At 55.8% G+C, this 16,198-nt stretch overlaps 2 protein-coding genes across 6 annotated transcripts; one reads left to right on the top strand and one right to left on the bottom strand.

The window, feature by feature from the left end:
- Positions 1-3,718: 3,718 nt before the first annotated feature.
- Positions 3,719-12,599, top strand: UBA7 (ubiquitin like modifier activating enzyme 7). Of its 5 annotated transcripts, none has more exons than XM_036870596.1 (24): positions 3,719-3,995; positions 4,080-4,248; positions 4,366-4,482; positions 4,592-4,698; positions 5,030-5,120; positions 5,221-5,356; positions 5,557-5,654; positions 5,748-5,894; positions 6,309-6,491; positions 6,673-6,780; positions 6,938-7,018; positions 7,096-7,251; positions 7,345-7,510; positions 7,591-7,796; positions 7,895-7,959; positions 8,051-8,234; positions 8,328-8,402; positions 8,656-8,839; positions 9,376-9,458; positions 9,739-9,825; positions 9,917-10,108; positions 11,663-11,755; positions 11,831-11,931; positions 12,389-12,599. In XM_036870596.1, the coding sequence occupies exons 1-24, from the start codon at positions 3,940-3,942 to the stop codon at positions 12,516-12,518; spliced, it is 3,015 nt and encodes a 1,004-aa protein (XP_036726491.1). In that variant the 5' UTR covers positions 3,719-3,939; the 3' UTR covers positions 12,519-12,599. The 5 variants fall into 5 exon arrangements, with proteins under 5 accessions (XP_036726491.1, XP_036726493.1, XP_036726490.1 ...); XM_036870595.1 differs by having other exon boundaries at positions 3,721-3,995; positions 4,348-4,482; XM_036870598.1 differs by lacking the exon at positions 4,592-4,698 and having other exon boundaries at positions 3,720-3,995.
- A 167-nt stretch (positions 12,600-12,766) lies between these two features.
- On the bottom strand, positions 12,767-14,543 carry INKA1 (inka box actin regulator 1). Its single transcript, XM_036867756.1, is given in 3 exon segments — positions 12,767-13,022; positions 13,024-13,620; positions 14,367-14,543. Coding segments are annotated over 3 exon segments (852 nt in total). The 5' UTR covers positions 14,418-14,543; the 3' UTR covers positions 12,767-12,818.
- Positions 14,544-16,198: the final 1,655 nt, after the last annotated feature.

Genomic DNA, 16,198 nt, shown 5'->3' with positions numbered 1-16,198 from the left:
ATTTGCCCTCTCATAGGGCACAGGGAGACTGTAGCAAGAGTGACATCACCTCATCTTTGTCCACAGTCTCTAACCTGGGCACAGCGCAAAGGCCATAAGCAGGAAAGCGAATGGGTGAACTAGGGTCTAGACACACAGGGAACTCACAGCAAGCACAACAAATAACCAGTGACACCCCCCTCTTCTCCACCTTTCACCTCTGCCAGCCAAATTGCTAGCCTCTGCATCTTAGCTTCAAAAGCACTTTCTCCCAGAAGACTTCCCTTTGAACTCCTAGCTTGGATGAGGACCCCTAAACTTTCCTCTCTCACTACTGGATGGGAGTTCACCTGTTTCTGCAGATCCCAGCATGGACCTGGCACAGGGGAGAATGCTTCAGGCTGAGAGTGCCCAGCTGCTCTCCAGCAGGTGTGGAGGAGCCTTGGGCTTCTTGGGGAGGAAGTGACGCTCTTGGTTGTGGGAGTTGGACCCCTCTGGTGCTGCCTTGAGACAAGGACGGTTAGTGAGGGGAAGTGTAGCATCAAGTTAAGGGTGCAGTGGCTGGCTAATAGCTTTCTTATAGATCAGTAATGAACAATTCAAATTATTTTTATTTTTTATTTTTTTAAAAATATTTAGTTGACTGTATCAGGTCTTAGTTGCAGCACGTGGGATCTTCGTTGTGGCATGCGGACTCTTAGTTGCGGCACGTGGGATGTAGTTCCCTGACCAGGGATTGAACCTGGGCCCCCTGCATTGGGAACATGGAGTCTTAGCCACTGGACCACCAGGGAAGTCCCAACAATTAAAATTAAAAGCCCAATACCATTTACTTCAGCACCAAAAAAGAAGAAGAAAAAAGAAAACAAATATTTAGGTATAAATCTAACAAAATATGTACAAGATCTCTGTGAGGGAAAACTACAAAACTCTGGGTCTATACATACAATGGAATATTACTCAGCCTTTTAAAAAATTCTGAGGGGCTTCCCTGGTGGTGCAGTGGTTGAGAATCTGCTTGCCAATGCAGGGGACATGGGTTCGAGCCCTGGTCTGGGAAGATCCCACATGCCGCGGAGCAACTAGGCCCGTGAGCCACAACTGCTGAGCCTGCGCGTCTGGAGCCTGTGCTCCGCAACAAGAGAGGCCGCGATAGTGAGAGGCCCGTGCACCGCGATGAAGAGTGGCCCCCACTTGCCACAACTAGAGAAAGCCCTCGCACAGAAACGAAGACCCAACACAGCCATAAATAAATAAATTAATTAATTAATTTAAAAAAAATAGTAAAAAAAAAAAAATCTGAAACATGCTATAACATAGATGAACCTTGAAGACATTAAGCTAAGTGAAATAATCCAGGCACAGAGGACAAATACTGTATAATTCCATTTATATGAGATACCTAGAGTAGTCAAATTCATAGAGACAGAAAGTAGAATGGTTGTTGCCACGGGTGGGGAAGGAGGGAATGGGAAGTTATTGTTTAATGGGTTGAGAGTTTCAGTTTAGGAGGATGAAGTTCTGGAGATGAATGGTGGTGACAGTGGTACAACAATGTGAATGTCTTTAATGCTACTGAACCGTACATTTAAAGATGTTAAAATGGTAAATTTCATTTTATGCATATTTTATCACAATAAAAAAAAGGACCGAAATTCTGATACATGCTACAACCTAGATGAATGTTGAAAAGGTATGCTAAGTGAAATAAACCAGACACAAAAGGGCAAATACTTTATGATTCCACCTACATTAGGTACCTAGAATAGGCAAAGTCATAGAGACAAAATAGAATAGAAGCCCTAGGGAAACAGGGGATCTAAGATTGTTGAAGAGTTACTGTTCAATGGATACAGTATTTCTCTTTGGGATAAAGAAAAAGTTCTGGAAATAGTGGTGATGGTTACACAATATTGTGAATGTACTTAATGCCACCGAATTGTACATTTAAAAATGGTTAAAACCACAATTTTAAAAAATCTATCTATTTCCATTTTAATAAGAGTTAAAAAAAAATCAGGAATGGATGTTGAATTTCATCAAATGCCTTTTGGTATCTATTTGAAGATACCACTTACTTCAGAATCTGGCCCTGGTTTCTGTACCTAGTATGTATAACACAGCCAATAAATGTTCACTGAATGAAAAAAAAAAAAACCCACAATTACCTACTACTTTACACCCTCTAGGATGGATATAATTTGGAAAAAAAAAAAAGGAAAACCAGTTTGGCCATGATGTGGAGATCACTTCTGTACATTGCTTGTGGAAAATAGCTTGTTGGTCTGTCAAAAAATTAAACATAGAATTACCATGTGACCCAGCAATTCTACTCCTAGACATACACACAAAAGAATTGAAAACAAGTACTCAAATACTTGTTCAAGAACAATCGTAGTAGCACTATTCATAATATCCAAAAGGTATAAACAACTCAAATGTCAACAGGTGACTGGATAACAAATTGTGATATATGCCTCTGATGGAATATTATTCAGCCATAAAAAGGAATGATGTACTGATACATGCTACAATTTGGATTAACCTCAAAAAGATTATGTTAAGTGAAGGAAAACAGATACCAAAGGTCACATTTTGTATGATTCCTTTTATATAAAATATCCAGAATGGGCAAATGCCTAGCGACAGAAAGCATATAAGTGTTTGCCAGGGGGTGAGATGTGGGATGTGGGATGGGTAGCAATTATTTAACATGGTCGTGGTGTTTTTCAGTGGGTGATGAAGTCTTGAAACTAGAGAGAGATGGTGGTTGCACAACATTGTCACTACACTAAATGCCACTACATTGTGTACTTTAAAATGGTTATTTTAATGTTGTATGGATTTTACCTCAATTTAAAAAAAAGAATTTATGATAGCACCTGGTTTAGCTATTGTGGAGTTTTGTGGGGAGCTGTGGTCCATCTTCTAAAGAACTGGCCCCAAGTTCCTAAGAAGGCAGAAGGGGACATCTGTGGGTGAAAGGTACACAGGACCTCTCTTTTCTATTTTTGCAGCTTCCTCTGAGTCTATAATTATTTCAAAATAAAAGTTTAAATGACAAATAAGGACACGTGATCATGGCTGCCCCATGCCTCCCACTCTCAGGGCTGGCACTCAGAGACTGAGAACCCTCTTTGAGTCCTGGCACTCATCAGTGAGAGATCCTGACTGGCCACCTAGGGCTGCCAACTGTCCTGACCAGGCAGCTGTGGGCAGAGGGGAATCCCTGATCCCTGAGGAGATGGCTTAGGGGCACGCAGGCACTCTCAAAGATGCTAGGCTCCACCCCAAGTCTGTAGTTTAAGCCCTGGATGTGGGACATAAGCTCTCGCAGGCACTCTCAAAGATGCTAGGCTCCACCCCAAGTCTGTAGTTTAAGCCCTGGATGTGGGACATAAGCTCTCACAGCCTCTGGGACTGGCTCTGCCCTCTAGGGTCTCTAAGTCTCTGTGTGTGGTTAGGAGACCAGGCGAGTCCTCAGGACAAGGGAGTTTCCATCGGTACTCTGTGGGCAGGAAGCCCATCCAGGCAGGGGCCCCTAACGGGGATAGGGGCCTGAGGTTTCAGGACATCTAGGGAGCTACAGGAGACCGCATGGATCCCTCCTATGGCCCTGCCGCCTTCCTCAAGAGAAATACCTGCTCTCCCAGAGGGGGAACAGATCCAGGAATTCTGTCCTACCTTGCCAGTGCCCTAGGGCTGCCAGAACTCTTCTTTGCCAGGCTAGGCTGTGCTGGACAGGCTGGAGGCAGGACCAGGAGCCTGCTCAGTCTAGCTTCACTTTCACTTTTGCTTTGCCCGGAAATGACAGAGGAGCCAGGAAGAAAGCTGTGACCGGCAGTGTGCTTCACTCCTTAGCCTTAGTGCCTGTTTGCACTGGCTCCTGCTGGCACTGCCTGCCACACAGAGACCCTATCTGTAAGCGCTGCAGCCTGTTTTCCGGCCCCAGGCCTCAGGATGGATGTCTTGGAGACCTCCAAGTCGCTGGATGAAGAGCTGTACTCGCGGCAGCTGTGAGGCCCGAGGTGGGGAGGAGAGCGGGGTGGCCTTCTGACTTCTGATCTCCAATCGCCTGCCCTCTTACTTCCCACCCACAGGTATGTGCTGGGCTTGCCAGCCATGCAGAGGATTCAGGGAGCCAAGGTGCTACTGTCAGGCCTGCAGGGCCTGGGGGCTGAGGTGGCCAAAAACCTGGTCCTGATGGGCGTGGGCAGTCTCACTCTTCATGATCCCCACCCTACCTGCTGGTCTGACCTGTCTGCCCAGGTGAGGGTCCTGGGGGGCTATGGGTTTCCAGACCATAGCCCTTGGGGATAGGGCCCAAGAGAAAACTCCTTGCTAAAGCCAGACTGGGTCTCTCTTTAGTTTTTCCTCTCAGAGCAGGACTTGGGAAGGAGCAGGGCTGAGGCATCTCAAGAACTTCTGGCTAAGCTCAATGGAGCTGTACAGGTGTGCATCCACACAGGTGACATCACCGAGGACCTGCTGTTGGACTTCCAGGTACCCTCCCAGCCCTACTCTCCAGGCCAGCCCAGTGTCCCCCTCCAGCCTTTAGCAGCAGGGTGGGCTTGAAGTGGCTCTGGCCCTGCTGATCATGAGGTCCACCCAGGTGGTGGTGCTGACTGCCTCGGAGCTACAGGAGCAGCTGAAGGTGGGCACCATTTGCCATAAACACGGAGTCTGCTTTCTGGTGGCTGACACCCGAGGCCTCGTGGGGTGAGATGGCTTACCTAGCCTGCCACGTCACAGGCAGCAACTGGTCCCAGTGCTGTCCCCAGCTCCAGGCTTGCTCTAGAGCCCCTCCACCCAACCTCAGGCCTGTCCCAGCATCCCCTCTTGATTATACAGTCCCCAGTCCCATTTGTCTGCTTCCTCTACCCCAGCCTCCAGACTTGATCCAGTAAACCCTTCAAACTCCAGCTTCCAAGCCTCTCCCAGCATTCTTTTCCCAATTCCTCTGGGCTTGCCCTAGTATACGTCACCCTTCACCACAACTGTGGCAGTTAACCACTGAGCCATCTCAGTGACCCCTCCCACCCCACCACAGGCAGTTGTTCTGTGACTTTGGTGAGGACTTCACTGTGCAGGACCCTACAGAGGCAGAACCCCTGATGGCTGCCATCCAGCACATCTCCCAGGTGGGTGCTAATGTGGGGGGTGCTCACCTACTAAGGAGGGGCTGCCAGAGCCTGTGGAATGCAGGGACAGGCAGCCCTGAGCAAGCCACCTCTTATCCAGGGCTCCCCTGGCATTCTCACTCTGAGAGAAGAGGCTGATGCCCACCGCTTCAACAGTGGGGATTTGGTGACTTTCTCAGGCATTGAGGGCATGGTGGAGCTCAACGGCTGTGCTCCTCGGCCTCTCCACGTGCAGAGTTAAGTCAACCCCACTCCAACTCCAGGCTCAGTGCCCAGGTCCCCACTGGGGGTGGACACAACCTGGTCCTTGGAGATAAGTTCTCCCTCCCCCTTCCTCAGGGTGGAGCAACATCAAGAATGTAGATGCAAGACAGGATGGGGTGTGGGGAACTACTCAGGTTCAGAGGGCATACTGATCAGGCTCGATCTCCCCTAGGGGATGGGACCTTGGAGATTGGGGACACAACAACTTTCTCTCGTTACTTGCGTGGTGGGGCTGTCACTGAGGTCAAGAGACCCAAGACTGTGAGCCACGTGAGTTCAAGTGCACCTGAGGTTGGGGAGCTTGGGTGCCTCGAGGGACCCGCAGTGTTCTGGACATGACCCTGAACCGAGTGCCCCCTGCAGGAGCCCCTGGACACAGCCCTGCTTCAGCCCCGTGTTGTGGCCCAGAGTCCCCAGGAAGTTCACCGTGCCCACTGCCTGCATCAGGCCTTCCATGCACTGCACAAGTTTCAGCAGCTCCATGGCCGCCCTCCTAAGCCCTGGGATCCTGTGAGTGGCCCCGTTGCCCCTCCCTCCAGCCTCTGTCTTAACGGGGCCTCACCTACCAGGAGGCAACAATGACTGTCTTACAGATCCAAGACTGAATCCAGAAGCAGTTTCCCACTCATATAAAGGAGATGATAAACACTATCTATAGACCAGAGGCTGGATCCATGGAAGGGCCAAGCACAAAGCCTGGGGACCCATGCTACTCCTAACCCCTAAGATCTGGCCTGGAAGGTGCCCCCAGGTTGGGAAAGCCTCCAGGGCCATTGTCTGGCACCGGGCATCCGCTAGTGGGGCCCTCCCACTCAGGCTTCTGCTTCCTCTTCTGTGGAACAGGGTGGTTGGCTGCCTGAAGGATTCAAATGCGGAGTGGAGCTCAAGCTGGGGCTGCTTTACCCACAGAGTTCTACCCGATAGGTTGATGCAGAGATGGTGGTGGACCTAGCCCAGGCCCTGGAATCACTGAAGGGGACGGAAGGAGAGCCTTTGGAAGAGCAGCTGGATAAGGCTCTGGTGCGGACAGTTGCCCTGAGCAGTGCTGGTGGCTTGAGCCCCATGGCAGCCGTGCTGGGTGCAGTGGCTGCTCAGGAAGTGCTGAAGGTGGGCACAGGCAGAGGCAGGGCGGGGCTGGGAAGGGTGCAGAGGTCGGTGTGGGTGCCACAGGGTGCCCAATACCAGATAGCAGCCCTGGGAGCTTCACCAACCTGGGTGCAGCCCTCAGCCAGGATCTGAGGGGATTAGGAGGTGGGAAGAGTCCCCAGACTGAAGTGCTGACTTCTAGGCAGTCTCCAAGAAGTTTATGCCCCTGGACCAGTGGCTGTACTTTGATGCCCTTGATTGCCTTCCAGAAGATGAGGAGCCCTTTCCCAATTCTGAGGACTATGCACCGGTGAGAACCTGGGGTAGGGGTGCAAGCCTTATCCAAACTCAGGACTGGGGGAGAAAGAGGAAGAACGGTCCCGAGATCCTGACCTGGAAAACTGGGTGCAGGAGGGAGATGCAGCACAGGCCAGTGGCCATCACTGACCCCTGTCTGTGTCCCCTAGAGAGACTGCCGCTATGACGGGCAAATTGCAGTGTTTGGGGCCGGTTTTCAGGAGAAGCTGAGCCACCAGCACTACCTCCTGGTGAGCTATGTGGTGAGGTTGGGAGTATGTGGAAGGGCAAGGCCTGGCCCTCTGGCTAAGGTTGCTCCTGCTGGCAGGTGGGTGCTGGCGCTATCGGCTGCGAGCTGCTCAAAGGCTTTGCCCTAGTGGGCCTGGGTGCCGGCGGCAGTGGGGGCGTGACTGTTGCTGACATGGACCACGTGGAGCGCTCCAACCTCAGCCGGCAGTTTCTCTTCAGGCCCCAGGACTTTGGTGTGAGTGCCGACCCGTCCCCACACCCATGTCCTGGACTGTCCTCCCACAATGCGCCCCTTCCCCCACCCAACGTCTTCCTGCTTTCTTCTCAGAGGCCAAAGGCGGAGGTGGCTGCAGAGGCCGCTCACCGCCTGAACTCAGATTTGCAGGTGACCCCACTCACCTACCAGCTGGATCTTACTACAGAGCACATCTATGGGGACAACTTCTTCTCCAGTGTGGATGGCGTGGCTGCTGCCCTGGACAGTTTCCAGGCCCGTGAGTGCTCAAGCCTAGAACTCACCCCTTGTCCGAGGCTGTGCCAGCCCCACTTCTGACCCTCTGCCCCCCCTCGCCAGGGCGCTATGTGGCTGCTCGCTGCACCCACTATCTGAAGCCACTACTGGAGGCGGGCACCAAGGGCACCTTGGGCAGTGCTTGTGTGTTCATACCACACGTGACTGAGGACTACAGAGCCCCCGCCTCCGCTGCAGCTTCTGAGGATGCCTCCTACCCTGTCTGCACCGTGCGGCACTTCCCCAGCACAACCGAGCACACCTTGCAGGTGGGAAGAACCCCAGAGACTCCTACCCACCTGGCTCAGTCCTCAGCTGCAGACCTCTTTGCCAGCCGGCACCTCATGGCTCCTCCCTCCCCTCACAGTGGGCCCGGGATGAGTTTGAAGGACTTTTCCGTCTGTCTGCCGAGACCATCAACTGCCACCAACAGTAAGACCGCCAACAAGGGTGAATGGGAGTCCAGGCTCCCTAACACCAAGAGGCTTAGGGCTTAGCCTCAAACTTTCTCCTCTGTCCGCAGGGCATTCACGTCTCTGGCACACTTGGATGAGTCACAGGTGCTGACCCTGCAGCAGGTGGTGCTGGGTGTCCTGAGAGAGCGTCCACAGACCTGGCAAGACTGCGTGCTTTGGGCCCTTGGCCAGTGGCAACTCTGCTTCCATTATGGCATCACACAGCTGCTGAGCCGCTTCCCACCCGACAAAGTGGGTGGCTAGGGGTCAGGAGGCTGAGGGCCTCCTCAGGAGGCTGAGGGCTCAGGGTGACCCGGCTGAGCCCAGCAGCCTCCATTTCCCTAGGTGCTAGAGGATGGAACTCTTTTCTGGTCGGGTCCCAAACAGTGTCCCCGGCCGTTGGAGTTTGACGCCAGCCAAGTGAGTGGAGTCCCTTGGCAGCCCTGAGATGGGAATATGGCCCCTCAGAGCGGAGGGGGGCACCTCTATATTTTGTAGAGATGCACAGATGCTGAGAGGGAGAGAGCCGTGTTTGTGCACATGTGGGTGTCCACATGGGAGGCAGAGGCAGGCACTCAAACAGATCCACAAATGGGCGGTGACCCCCACCCCATGCACCCACACAAGCTCGCTCAAGCCCATGCAGCCACCCCTGCTCTTGGTCTCACTGCAGGACACGCATCTCCTCTACGTGCTAGCGGCTGCCAACCTGTATGCCCAGATGCATGGGCTGCCTGGCTCACGGGACCAGACTGCGTTCAGGCGACTGCTGAAGTTGCTGCCATTGCCTGACCCACAGGACTTAGCCCCCATTTTTGCTAGTGACCTGGAGCTGGCTTCGGCTTATGCTGAGTTTGGTGAGGTCCCTGACCCTGGCCCCCCGTGCTGCCACCCAAAGGCCTGACCCTCCTCAGCCTGTGCTGCAGAAAGAAGACGGGGTCTGGGGGCCCTGAAGCCAACTCAATACCTCTCAGGCCCTCTGACCTTGCTTCTCTCTAGCCTTGGGTTCATCCTCTGGCCCCTCAGTAGGTCCTCTCCCTGCTGCCTACCCCACCCACACCCCACTCCCCCACCCCCATTCCTTTGGCAGACTTTCAGCCAAAAAAAACAAAAACAAAAACCAAACAAACAAAAAAACACAAACCACTGGGTCCTAGGGAGCAACTAGCTGTGGCCCCCAGATGAGAACAGAGTCACATAGGTGTGCATGGGCACACACACACACACAGGTGAGGGCTGGGGCTGCTGGAGAGGAGATTGCACCATCCATCAAGGGGTCTCCCTGAAAGTGGTAAGTGATAGGCTTGGCAGGGACCAAGGATAGGCAGCAGGCTCCAGAAGAGTGCAGGACATGGGGGCTAAGGACTGCCCCAACACCCCCTTCCCCTGACAGGCCCTGAGCAGTCGAAGAAACTGCATGAAGCCCTGGAAATCTGGACTGTGGGCCCTCCCCTGGAACCCTTGACATTTGAGAAGGTGGGAGCCCAAGTGGGGGTGAAGGGCGGGGCGAGAGAGGTTGTTGGGGAAGGTCAAGAGCTAAGAAGGTAGCTTTGAAGCCCCTTGGCCTGAGTTTTCCTCCCAGAAGGACCCCAGAAGCAGCTCATCTTCCCCGAGCCTCAGCCTCCTTATCTGTTAAGTGGGGAGATGTGAGCATCCACCCCACCGAATTGTGTGAAGAGCTGTGCAGTGGCACAGGGTCGGCTGAGGTGAGGGGCACTGGGACAATGTTAATACTACTGTGCCTTGGGCCTCACAGGACGATGATTTCCATGTGGATTTTGTGGCGGCAGCGGCGAGCCTGCGAGCTCAGAACTATGGGATCCCACCAGCAGACCGCACCAAGGTACCCTGCCCCTTGGGGCTCAGGCCTGGAGGTGGGGGTCAAACCCTAACCTTATGCCTTGGGCCCAGACCAAATCTCCTGTCCTTGGCAGACCAAGCGAATTGTGGGCCGGATTACCCCAGCCATTGCCACTACTACGGCAGCTGTGGCTGGCCTGGTGGGCCTGGAGCTGTATAAGGTGGTGGGCAGCCCACGGCCCCGCAGTGCCTTTCGCCACAGCTACCTGAACCTGGCTGAAAACTACTTTAGCCGCTGGGTACCTCACGCCCCAGCCATCCAGGAGGTGAGCCCTTGACACCCCACCCATACCAGACCTGAGTTTTCCCTGCACCTACCCAAACAGGCCCTACTTTAGCTTCAGGCTCTCATCAGGACCCAGACTCTGGGGGAGTCCTCAAGACTCCCTCCAGTCGCCTCCCTGCTGCAAAGCCAGGCTGGGACCTGTCAGACACAGGAAGCAGCCGTCAGCCACCCCCACCCCCCAACAGTCCGGGTCTGGGGGAGCTGCAGCTTTAACTCATTAGTGGAGCCAGACATCCCCCGCAGTTCCCTCCTTCCCAGGAGTGCCCCTGAGGGGGAGGGGGAATAGGGCCCTAGCCCCAAACAGAGCCTAATATCGGCCTGCAAACATGGGGATCCTGGCCCTCCCCCTCGACCTGAGTTAAAGGGCACTGAGCTCACCACCACCGGTGTGGGGTGTGCAGCCCTGTGGGGATGTGTGCATTCATGTCACAGGTGTGAGTGCACACAGGTCTGGGCATCCCTGGCCCTGTGGTGTGTGGGCATGGAGGGAGCATGCTTGCACATCTGTGTGCCAGATGGGACTGCAGGGCTCTTTCACAATGTGGGCTTGCATGTGTGTGCATGTGAGTACACGCGGGCTTGTGTACATGTGTGTTCCTTCAAGTGTAGGGCTATGAATGCCCCTGGCTGTGTGCCCAGGTTCTGCGATAGTTGGCATTTCCTTAGGGCAGAGAAGAGGGTACAGAGAGAATTCCCTCACCGGGGGAGAGGGGAGAGGTCATGGGCCAGCACTGGGCTTTTGCTGAGCAGCCCTGGGGTCCCTCAGGGCACAGCACACAGAGCCCCTTTGTGAGGGGCCCCTCCTCTAGCTAGAACACAAGCTGCCTTTGTCCATGGAGGAGGGGGAGGGGAAGGGTCCCCCATCTCACCTCTGGCCTCGTCTCAGCTTGACCCCACTGTGTTTTCTGGGGAGCTGGCAGAACTCCTCCTGTCTTGGTCCCTGGCTGCCTGCCACCCTTATGCCCTCAGCTCTGGGTACCAGAACCCCAAGACTCCAGAAATAAGGAAGGAACAAAGGAACAGGAAGAGGAGTCCTCTGTGGACTGTGTTCCTGCTAGAGTCACTGTGCCCCTTGCCATGTGCCCATGAGTAGTCCAAGGCCCTGGTGGTAAAGGATTAGGGGACAGGATTTACCCCACCCCCAGCATCCAGCCTTGCATTTGAGGAACAAGCAGCTTTATCAGAGACTGCAGCGGCCCTGCTCCCGCTTCCTCAGGAAGCATTGCCCCCCCAACACACACACACACACACACACACACACACACACACACACAACCAGCCCGTGTGATGGATCGCCTGTTTCCCTGTGTGGGGGCCCCGTAGCCCCATTTCCTGTGCTGGCCCCAGCATGGGCGGGGAGGGTGTTGAGATTCTGGGCCCAGATCCCACCTTCCACCCCCACCCCCTGGCTTCTGCTTCCTGCCTCTAGTCCAGCTCCTCCCCTAGGAAAGGGGCCATAAGCTATTGGTAACTGGGGTAGGGGGAGGGTGTGTGTGTAAGAAGCTTCTCACTCCTCCCCACTACCGCCCCCCAGTTCCATCACTGGAAGTGGACCTGTTGGGACCGCCTGGAAGTGCCTGCTGGGCAGCCCGAGAGGACCCTGGAGTCACTGCTGGCCCATGTCCAGGTGTGCCCCATTCCTGCCCTTCCCCCAGGTCTGGCCCAGCCTGGCCCAGCTGGCACCTAACCTGTCTCTCTCTAGAAACTAAATGGGCTGAGGGTGAGGATGCTGCTGCACGGGAAGGCCCTGCTCTACTCAGCAGGATGGTCTCCTGAAAAGCAGGACCAGCACCTGTCCCGCAGGTGAGCCCACACCTGGCTTTAACCTCATTCTGTCCCTGGAGGTGGGAGGTGGGGGACAAGCAGCCTTTCCTCTTCCCAATCCCATTTGGGCCCCTCACACCTTCCTGAAGTTTTCTTTTGCCAAATGGAGCCAGCAAATGGGCTGGGGGTGGGGTGAGGGCCAAGAGCCTGAGGAGAGGCCTCTAGGAGCTGCCTGCTTGGCCAGCCCCACCAGCTCACGCCCTGCTCAGCTCCCCTTTCACGGCCCTCTCCCAGAGGACTCACAGCTTCCTGCCTCCTGCCCACCCCGCCAGCCGCTCCTAAAATAGTTTCAGATGTTTCCTGTCTTGGGCTGCTCCTGCTCCTGGCTTGGGCTCCTTATGGCCCGCCAACACCCTATAGTCCATGCTAGGACACTCTCTGCCTGCCACCGCTCACCTACCCAATCTCCCCACCCCTCTCCCCCCCATGCCACCAGGGTGACGGATCTGGTGCTGGAGGTGACACGCCAGGTGCCTGAGCCTGGGCAGCGGGTGCTGGTATTGGAGCTCAGCTATGAGGGTGAGAAGGAGGACGTTACCTTCCCACCCTTGCACTACAAGCTGTGACAAGGCAGCAGCCCCACCACCCAGCTCTGTTGAGCCATGCATCCCAAGCCCACGGTAGGCGCTTAATAAATGCTTGTTGAAGGAAGGTGTAAGTGGACAGGATGGATGATGGAACACGGGGCAGACACATGGGGTGTGACATGGACGTGACAGGGACCCCTGCAGGGAGGGAAAAGGCTCTTTAGATTTGCCTGCCTGAGTTGTGCCTTGCAGGACTGAGGCTGCCTCCTGGAGCCTCAGGGGTATGGAACCAGAACAGTGCAGAGAAAGGCCTTTATTGTCCCAGGCTGGAGGGCAGGGTCAGAGGTAGCTGACAACATCATTGCAGATGATGGGCTGGCGACTGCGGCAACTCATGAGGGCTGCAAAGCGTGAGACATCTGCAGGCAGTTCGGGTTCCGGGCGAGGTGGGCATGACAGTCGCTTTCCTGCCACTGCTGCCCGGCGTGCCCTGGCCAGCTGGCGCCGCAGCTGCTCAGAGAGGCCAAGCAGGAACTGGGGGGGGCCGAGCACGGGCACGGGGCCCACCCCCACTGTCCCCCTCACCTGCTGCCTCGGGCAGCTCCATCCAGTTGTGCACCAAGTCAGCAAAACAGTTGTCCCCCAGCACCAGGGGCTGGCGACTACGACCTCTGCTAAGCAGGGCTGCTGTCCAGTCCTCAGCTTCCAGCCCCTGCCAGTGCTCCAGGCAGGCATCTGGGGTGGACTTGGGCCGTGGTCGGTGGGCAGGTGGTACACTGGCCGCAGGAGCTCTGCCAGGCAGGGGGATGCCACTGGCCGAGAGGCGCTGTCTACGGGGGTGCCATGCTGAGGGTGGTGGATGCTGGAGTACAGGCAGCTCTTCCTCTCTCCATGTGCTGCCTGACACCTCTGAGAAGCCAGAGTCCCAGTCTAGGGCATGCTCCCTGGGGCCCCCCAAGGCTGCACCCCTGTCTCCTGTCACCACAGCTTCTTCCTCCTCTTCCTCCACACCACAGGCTGAGTCCTCTTCCAAGGCATCTGAGGCCCTGAGCCGGTGCTTGAGCCGCATGCCTGGGCCAGGTTTGGGGGGTTGCGGAAGGGGGCCAGGCATTGGGGGTGAGTCTGTGTCCCGGCCACACAGCTGTGGAGGAAGAGAGGGCAGAAGTCGAAGGAGCAGTGCTTGTCACCCCTGTCTGCCTGGTCAGGCCAATTCCAAAACAGAAGGCCCAGGAGGGCTGGATTGGCCTGCAGGCCTAAGCAGCAAAGCCTCTAGTGGGCACAGGGCCGGCATGGGGCGCTGGCACACGAAGCTCGTGTGGCTCCCATCGGCCGACCTGGTGGCAGTCCGGCAGGCTGCAGCACGCAGCGCCGGGCAAGTCAGTACCCGCCACCAGGGCGGGAGGCAGGGTTGCGGGCCTGCATTGGGAAGTAAGTCCTGCTCAGGGCTGGGGGGTGGGCATCCTGTGCCTCTTGAGGGATTCAGCTCCCCAAAGCCGCAGCGTCTTTCAGAGAAGAATAGAGCACCTGCCAGGTGGGGTATAGAGGACAGAGGTACAGGCCAGCCTGGAATAGGAGGCATCCATAGCAGCACCACACCTCTTTAGTCCCTCGCAGACCCCGGCTCCGCCCCACAAGAAGTTTCTCCCACCAACTTCCTCCGCCGCGCCGGCAGCACGGCCAGCTGGGCGGCTGTTACTTGATGCCCAGCACAGCTTCCAACCGTCCGAAACCCGACGCGGGCCATCTGGGCCATCTGCGTCGCCCCGCCCCCATCCTGTCTTGGATGGGCACTCAGGAGAGCCCCCCCACCCGAGTGCCGTTCGGGCAGGAAGGCAGCCGAGCACCCCACACACGTCCTCACAAGCCACAACCGCTCCCAAGCCTCACCAGTTCCCAGCGGAGCTGGCCCAGGAAACTGTCAAGCCGAGCACTGTGCATGCCCGTTCCGGAGCCCCCGCCAGGCCTGCCAATTCCTCTTCGAACTTCAGCGAGAGGGGTGCGGAGAGGGCCCCGCGGGCCGGCCAGCGGCGCCCTTACCCTCCGCCTGGTTCCGCGGCTCCTCCCTCTCCCTAGCTCCCGCCGTCGCTGCCGCCCCAACATCTGGCAGCCCCGCCCCGCCCCTAGCGCCGCAGCCAATGGGGCTGGGGCGGGGCTGATGTGGCCCCGCCCCCGGACTCTGCCGGGTGGGTGAGCCGGACGCCCACTACCCACTCCACAGCAGCTCTGGGGGGAGGGGCAGGACTATAGCTGGAAGCTGGGCCGCGTCCGGCCCCTGACTACCCAAAGTCCCGGGCCGTTGAGCTGACTCCGGGTTCGCTGCATGACCCAGGACAAGTCGCTGCCCTGCGGTAGCCTCAGCTTCCCCATTTTTCCCAGGATAGAGTTGTGGTCCCTCCCGCGCGGGTTCCCCGGCTGCGCCCTTGAGCGGGCAGAGCGCCCCCAATCGTCGGATTCGGCACTGATGTGGCCCACTCGCGGTTCGACCCACTGAATCCGCTCCTGGAGCCGGCCTTGACAGTCCCTGGAAGTCATGGGAGGGGTCCGGCCCCTCAGAGGACTCCGGGAGCGCAGAACCTCTTTGCAGCACCGGGGAGGAGCCTCGGCCAAGGCCCACACCCCGCCCTATCTGCCCCTCGTCTCGGCCTAGCTAAGCAGGGCTGCCCTCTAGTGGGCAGCGCCTGGTTAGCTGCGATTCCCGAGGCGACACCCGCATCCCCTCTGCCCCAGACCACATGCGGGCTGAGTACAGGGGGTTACGGCGGGGCTCTCTGACCCAAATGGTCAGAGCCGTCCCTGAGGCCGCTCCATAGTCGGAGGCTAGGTTCAAGGACACAGACTAACTGGAGACAAACTAGACAAGTCAGTAGACAGAAAAATACCAGGGAATGAGGGCGACGGGCCTGCTTGGGAGAGGGGACTCTCAGGGGAGGTGGCATTCTGTATGGGATCTGGATGAGCCATCAAGGGGAGATCAAGAAGAGGGTCATTCTAGGTGGGGGGATCAGCCAGTTAAAGGCCCTGAGAGGACAGGAGCTAGACAGGGCATAACATAAAGAAGACCTAGATATCTCTGATGGTGGTAGTTGGGGGAGTGAAGAGGTCAGCAAAACCAGGCTCCTAGCAGTCTTAGAAAGGAATAAGAGGTTTTGTTCTTGGTGTGATGGGGAGCAATGGGGGCTTTTGAGCACCACCTGGGCTGCAAAGAAGGGGGTCCCTTGGGGGAATGTTTTGGAGTTAAAAATCAAGCCTTGCTGATGCATGAGTATGGGAAGAGAAAGAGAAGCATGAAGCATGACTCCTAGATTTCTGGCCTGAACAACTGATTGGATGGAATGGCCATGAATCAATCCAAGCAAGACTGGAGAAGAGTGGGCTTGGAGACGAAAATCAAATGATCATTTGTGGACGTGTGACCCTTAAGATGCCTGTTAGGCATCCAAGAGGGGATGCGGAGTCAGCCACTGGGTGTGTGACTCTGCTGCCTGGGAGAGAGATCAGGACTGAAGCTTTGGATCTGGGAGGCAAAGCGAGTGGATGGTTTTTTTTTTTGTTTTTTTTTTTTCCAAAAAAGAAATCATCAAGTAAGCAATGCTTTTATTTTTATTTTCACTTATGTTTTTTTTGAATTTAATTTTATTTATTTTTTTATACAGCAGGTTCTTATTATCTATTTTATACATATTAGTGTACATATGTCAATCCCAATCTCCCAATTCATC

This window comes from Balaenoptera musculus, chromosome 11, assembly GCF_009873245.2.
Source record: "Balaenoptera musculus isolate JJ_BM4_2016_0621 chromosome 11, mBalMus1.pri.v3, whole genome shotgun sequence".
In the NCBI taxonomy this organism is placed as follows: domain Eukaryota; kingdom Metazoa; phylum Chordata; class Mammalia; order Artiodactyla; family Balaenopteridae; genus Balaenoptera; species Balaenoptera musculus.
This window is presented reverse-complemented; position numbering and strand designations above follow the sequence as displayed.

Bases quoted from the DNA above. Each gene is read 5' to 3' on its own strand.
- UBA7 (XM_036870595.1), top strand. From the start codon at position 3,940: ATGGATGTCTTGGAGACCTCCAAGTCGCTGGATGAAGAGCTGTACTCG. The intron at 4,249-4,347 runs GTGAGGGTCCTG...GTCTCTCTTTAG, and splicing joins GGTCTGACCTGTCTGCCCAG to TTTTTCCTCTCAGAGCAGGA. The intron at 7,797-7,894 runs GTGGGAAGAACC...CTCCCCTCACAG, and splicing joins CAACCGAGCACACCTTGCAG to TGGGCCCGGGATGAGTTTGA.